This window comes from Austrofundulus limnaeus, unplaced genomic scaffold, assembly GCF_001266775.1.
Source record: "Austrofundulus limnaeus strain Quisiro unplaced genomic scaffold, Austrofundulus_limnaeus-1.0 Scaffold1743, whole genome shotgun sequence".
Taxonomy (NCBI): domain Eukaryota; kingdom Metazoa; phylum Chordata; class Actinopteri; order Cyprinodontiformes; family Rivulidae; genus Austrofundulus; species Austrofundulus limnaeus.
Window position 1 is genome coordinate 1 of NW_013954145.1, and position 6,030 is coordinate 6,030.

At 41.5% G+C, this 6,030-nt stretch overlaps 2 protein-coding genes across 2 annotated transcripts in view; one reads left to right on the forward strand and one right to left on the reverse strand.

Moving 5' to 3' along the window:
* Positions 1-367: 367 nt before the first annotated feature.
* Positions 368-2,073, reverse strand: LOC106536245 (uncharacterized; the record flags this gene model as incomplete). The annotated part of the gene is given in 3 exon segments (XM_014033454.1): positions 368-644; positions 728-1,439; positions 1,900-2,073. Coding segments are annotated over 2 exon segments (664 nt in total), but the record flags the coding sequence as incomplete, so codon positions are not given.
* An 883-nt stretch (positions 2,074-2,956) lies between these two features.
* The window catches only part of tbc1d17 (TBC1 domain family, member 17), a 9,269-nt gene continuing 6,195 nt past the window's right edge, over positions 2,957-6,030 (forward strand). Inside the window, exons 1-6 of the mRNA XM_014033455.1 lie at positions 2,957-3,059; positions 3,726-3,821; positions 4,535-4,612; positions 4,705-4,816; positions 4,884-5,067; positions 5,156-5,267. Coding sequence (XP_013888909.1) covers positions 3,033-3,059; positions 3,726-3,821; positions 4,535-4,612; positions 4,705-4,816; positions 4,884-5,067; positions 5,156-5,267 — 609 coding nt within the window. The 5' untranslated portion in view covers positions 2,957-3,032. The remainder of the gene's footprint in view (positions 3,060-3,725; positions 3,822-4,534; positions 4,613-4,704; positions 4,817-4,883; positions 5,068-5,155; positions 5,268-6,030) is intronic.

Sequence of the window (6,030 nt, forward strand, 5' to 3'; positions counted from 1 at the left end):
TTTCTGGTCCCCACCTGTCGTTTTGCTCCTCAGCATGGCTTCCTAAAAATGCTGCAGGATTTCTCAATGAGTCAAAGCAAGGCTTTGGGCATGTTTTTTATGAGAGTATAACATTATAACATGATATAAAACTCAAAAAAGTTGATTTTACATGATATTGCCCCTTTAAAATAAATGTTTCTCAAATAAAGTCTAATGTGACAACTAATCATGGWTCCCTTTAAGATCATCTCAGTGGTTCATGAAATGTTCTGCAAACGATACAAACTAAAACATTGTCGCTCTGCTTTCACTGGTGAACGATACAAAACAATGAAGAAAACATGAAAACACAATCCAAAGATCTGCTTCAACTCAAATTCCTCACCAGCACTTTCGTTGCCGTACGGCTGTCTCTCGTCCATGTCCTCCTCCTCCTCCTCCGCCTCCTCTCCCTCCTCTTCCAAGTCCACGATCCCAGACCTCTGTCTGCCTCGCTCTGCCTCCAGAAGGCTCCTGTCCCGTCCCTTCTCTCTGTTCCCGTTCTGCCCACCGCCGTGGACCGCCGCGGCGTCCGAGCTGTAGATGGACGGGTAGTTCTGGGAGTAGAGTCTGCCGTTGGGGCTGACTCCGCCCACCCCGCCGTCGCCTGCAAAGTTCTGCACCTTCAACACAGAAAGCAAACGCAGCGTAAAGCTCGTGGAACGTCTCAAATGAACGGCTCGGCGAGGCACGCGCTGCAACTCACCCCTCTGTGGCCGGGGTCAGAGGTCGAGTCAACCATTAGCTTCGTTCCTCCCTCCTCCCCGGTGTGACGCGTGTGCTTGTGAGCGGTTAGCATGGTCGTGGAATGCAGCACGCCGATGTCATCCACGTAGCGGCGCGTCGACTCCGCCAGGAAGCCCTGACCCCACACGTTATACGAGAAGTCACACTCCCTCTGGAAGGAGGCGCTGCCCTCCCGGTTCTTCGCCACCTCCTCTTCCCCAGCGGGTGACCGGAACTTCTTGCAGGCCGTGAGGAGGGCCAGGTCGCAGCCGGACTTTTGGCAGTATACCTCTGCAGCAGAAATTAGCGCCAGCCAGCTCTCCTTGTGGTTGTCCGGGATCTCGGACGAATGAGTTACGGAGGCCATGATAGTGCGGAGTCCTCGTTGCTGAGTCCCTACTGGGCCTGGTGAGGTARCTAAGTGACACTGATAAGAAGTGGGAGAGCTCTAAGGATTAAATGATCAGACGTGGGGAAAGTGGCTGATGTGGGGGGCTTCAAACTTAAAGCTTTGGCAGCGGTGAAGTTTCTGATTGGTTTCTTGCTGGTGCGGTTTTTGTGGTGATGAGGATGCAAGTGGGAAGTTGTCAAGAAAAGAGGCACTCTGTGATTTAAAGATATGATGTTTCAGGTGTCCTTCCACAATGGAGTGCCAGGGGAGAGAAGAAATGTTGCCAAGTTGCTGGTGATTCCTGAAAAAAAGGGGGAAATAAACAAAAATAAGCTGCATATATTCCTTCTCTGTTGTGTTGGTTTTGTTTATTTATCAAASAGCTGATTGCACACATGAACTAATGTTTAAATAAATATATAAACTTGCACATAAACCGCCTATGTTGTAGCTGTCCCAGGCTTCACCTCCTTCTCTGCACATTATGCAATGCTAACAACTTTAGCTTCAGTTAGCGCATTGTGATGACTCCGCTTGCTTATTCTTTTACAAACTCTTTTTGTATCCACGTATATATGGTTTATTTTGCACGTGATGGACTTTAAAGCTGAGGCTTTTTGCCACTGCTGCAGCTGTTGTTGTTTATCTTGTGTTGTGTGCAGCATGATGAAACGTTTCATCATGTCGCTCCATTTCAGGCTTTCAAAGAAGCCGAAATCCGACTTTAATGTATAGATAAAACAAGATAAACACTTGCCTACCTGTTCAGTTTCTTTCTTCCTCGCTGCCAGGTGTTAAACAAGCTTATTTATTCCTGTAGTCCCACGTATTCCTGCCCTCTTCCACGGTTTCTCTCCCCTAGCAAGCCTAGACACCAGAGGCAGCAAGCTAGCTAGCATTTTTCGTTGCATTTCCGGTTATGGATTTCAAAATAAAAGCCACTTGCTGGATCAATTTATACGACTGACAAGTAACCGTGTTTGGTCTAAATGAGGGTTTAGAAGTATCTTTTTTTAATAAGTTAGTTACCTCATTTGGAACCAATTTTAACTTTTAATAATCACCTGTAGTGACTTATTCCTGTGCATAAACCTAAAACCAGTTTTTAAGTTCATGTGTAAAACGTGCAAAAACGTTTTCATTAAATAAATGAAGTCGATACTTTTTTTTTTTTTTGTTGCAATGATTTTAAAATAAACATCAGCTGACATCCGGTGGTTTGTCTGGCTTGACTCGGCTCTGACGTCACCTGTTTACTGACTTAAAGCACGTCGTGCACGGGCCCGTTAACCGTGGACGTGCACGTTTGCCCAAACCCACATACGTAAAAACTTGCTCCTTTTAGCTGACTTTATTTATTAATTAAAATAAAATCAACTATGTTGCTGCAGCCTAGGACATTAGAGCATTAAAGCCACAGAATTAAAAAAATACAACTTTTAGGTGTATTTTGTTTTTTTTAGAATGTAGACTTTTAATCAGAATTTATGGGGGAAATCAGTTTTTTTTTTTTTTTTTTTGATGAAAGTAATTAACTTGAACGTCGGCATGGCTGACAAACTCGAAAGGTGAGTTGTGAGGCTTTGCTGCCATCTTGTGGTAAAAATGTGGAACATCATCAAAACTCAAATAAAAAGGATATATTTACAATTTATAAACAATAATATTACAAACAAAATATTTTTTAAAACTACCTGATACTTTGCGTGTGTAGGTGACATCTATTCTGAATTTACCATCTTTAAAACCTTTACAACAACGCAAACAAAGAAAGATGGACTCTGATTGGTTCAGCTGCGCAGACGTTGCTTGAGTGGGGGCGGGACTTTCCTCCAAGCAGGAAGTGTGACGTAAGGTTTGTTTTGTTGGAACAAAGCGACAGAGGCGACCCAAAATGGGGGAAAACGTTGAGGATTTCAAGGTTTTTACACGTTTTTGTTGCCTGTGATGTTTTAACTTTACAAATGTTGACAGGYTGAAATCAGAAAAGTCGCGTAAACCTTTCAGGTTATGAGTTGTTCTGTGTAAAGATGATGTGTCCAAATTCGGACACAATTCGCTTCGTGTTTTTCTTTTGACTGCATAAAAACTCTTTAAAGTCTTTAAGGTCGTGTAGAAGGATGATAAGTAAATATATTAATAATTTAACTTGTAAACTGTTAAGTAAGAAAAAAGTAAAGTGTTTTTTTTTTCTCAAACCTAATCTCGTTTCTGACCTGCTGACCCTTTTTTTAACCGAAACCCATCATGTGATCTGACCGAGTCCTTTGCATATTTTTATAATCTCACCCGTGAAACTATGAGTTTAATATTATAGACGCAAAGTTAACATAATTTTATTTGCATTTATAAACGATCAAGACAGACCCGATCAATATCTGATTAGATCGTTTCCTGCTTTTTTGTGAATTTTTTCTAATTTTTCTGCAAAAAGAAAGCTAAACCTAAACTTTTATTAACTAATATAACGTTCTACGTACAATTTATTGATATTAAAATATTTTATATGTTTTAAGATACGTTTTTGTCAGCATTTACTTGTTAGTTTTCAGTGTCTTTCGTGTCTTTCTTTCTTTCTTTTTTTCAGCTTATATTTGAGAAAGAGGGGGTGTACCTCCACACAAATGCCAAGAGGAGTAACCAGGAGACCAGCATACCAGGGTTTGTCCGCATCGTGGAGCGGGTAAGCTGCTGATATAAAGACTGATCAGAGAAGCACAGAGTTATAAAAGTAAAGCTCTGACAGAAAATAAACACACAAACTACTCAATTCTGATTAATGAGGCTTTTATTCTGAAAGTCAAGTTTTGGCTCTGCTGGTGAGGCTTTTATTCTGACAGAAAATACAAAAAGTCAAAGAAAACATCTTTATATTTAAAAAAAAGTGGAAAATACACACGATTTAACCCATTTTGTCACAAAACTGGCTTATTTTCTTTTGAATTTTGCTCAGCTAAAGTGCAACAGGAAGTGACGTCAATTCATTCATTTTTCACAAAGAAAACTCTGGTCTTTGTTTATTGAATCAATATTATTTGAACTCTTCTTCATCTCTMTGATAGAGACTCAAAATAATCTTAATAAACATCAGATTCTTCTCTACAGTCTGTGTTGTTGGCTGTTGTAACAACGCTCTGTTTACATGCAGATATTCCMCTTTGACATCACTTCCTGTTTCTTCACAGGCAAATATCTCAACGACTGTTCATCTCAGTGACRTGAGATTTCTTTTGCAGTATTTCGTCAATGACATCTTTTCAAAAATGCGTTCATATGTATTACAAAAATTTGACGTCACAGRCACTTTAACAGCCGAGTAGTCCAGCAGCTCAACTAGCTGAACCACTTCGCAGAGAAGAGATCTTGTAGTTTTATTTTAATTTGTAATTTTTCTAGGCTGGCGTCCCGGCTTTAGAGTGGAGCCCACTGGAGGATGAGGGTCGCAGCGCTCCGGCTGTGCTTTACACCAAAAAGGTGTGTCCGCATTTATTTGCCACGTGCTTAAAGGATCAGAAAACATTTGGACCTGATGTAAATCAGAATGGTTTATTTTTGATCATATTCAGGATGATGAAGCGGGGGAGGAAGAAGCAAACTTTGACCCTGGGTACGAGCCRGACTGGGCTGTTATCAGCAACGTGAAGAAAGATTCGAATCACGTGTCCGTGAGAAATTCAGGTGCGGTTTCAGCTTCCCTGCAGTGAAATGAAGACAAACAAACTGAATGTTTTTGTTTTACCTGCAGGTCAGTGGGCTTTCTCTCTGCCGCTCTCAGAGCTCTACTCTCTCCGAAGGTCCCGGTTCTCCTTGGGTCGAAACTTTYTAGTGCTGACCAGCAAAGGTGGCCACCCACTCCCCCCTCTGCACTTCCACAGAGGGGGAACCAGGGAGCTGCTGAGGGCTCTCCACCGTTACATCGTCCTGGAGCAGTGAGTATATGACCTGCAGCGTTCAGGATCAGCTCCCCTGTCTGCGTGTAGCTACACACTGAGGTCACGTGATTTGTGTCGTCGTCAGGTCGCCTGTTGACGGGCGGCTCTTCCTCGCCTGCCTGCGTGACCCGAACGCCGCCGCTCAGCCCTTCGACAAGCTGCAGTTTTTAGATGACGGTGGCTCCGATATCGTCATGGTAAATAAATGTGTCGCTGTTGTTTTCCTGCTTTTTTTTGTTATTTTCACTGTAGCAACATTAGCCTATAGCAGGGCTATTCAACTAGTTCTGCCCACCAATTGGTTCATTCATCTCTTAAGCCCAAACCTCCGGTTTTCTACTTTAATTACTCTTAAGTTCTTTAGTTAAACGTAGACATGTGCGGTGTCTACAGAAACATCAGAATCTTGGCTACAAGCTGGTAAAAATAGTTTCTATGAACATTCAAGACAGTTATAAAACTATGAAAGTGAAAATAAAATTGGTTTAAAAATTTGGCAAGTCTGAGATGTCAAAATATTATTTGTTAAATAGGAGTAATAATGTGTTCTTTATGTTTCTGACATATTTTATTATCACTACTTTTATAGCTTTCCGTAGTAATCATGATTAAATGCAGCAAAATAAACCAAATCAAAGGTAACAGCTCTTTATAATAATTGCATTACTTTAATTGCTGGATGTTCGGGCCCGGAGCAGTTTAGTKKAATAGCCCTGGCCTCTAGCTAGTATCCTTCTTCTTTCGGTTTTAACAACTCAGTGTTCAGACTTTCTCAGATGAGCTGTTTCTCCTGTTCAGGGTTCATGCAGGATCTTAAAAAGCAAATAAAAACTAAAATTTGAAAATCTAAATTTTCGGCCTCAAAAAGTCTTACGCTGCGTTCACACCAAACGCGATTTCAGCTTCAAAATCACATCCAACGCTTCAAGTTTGAAGCTTGTGCACTTTGAGGTCAGACGC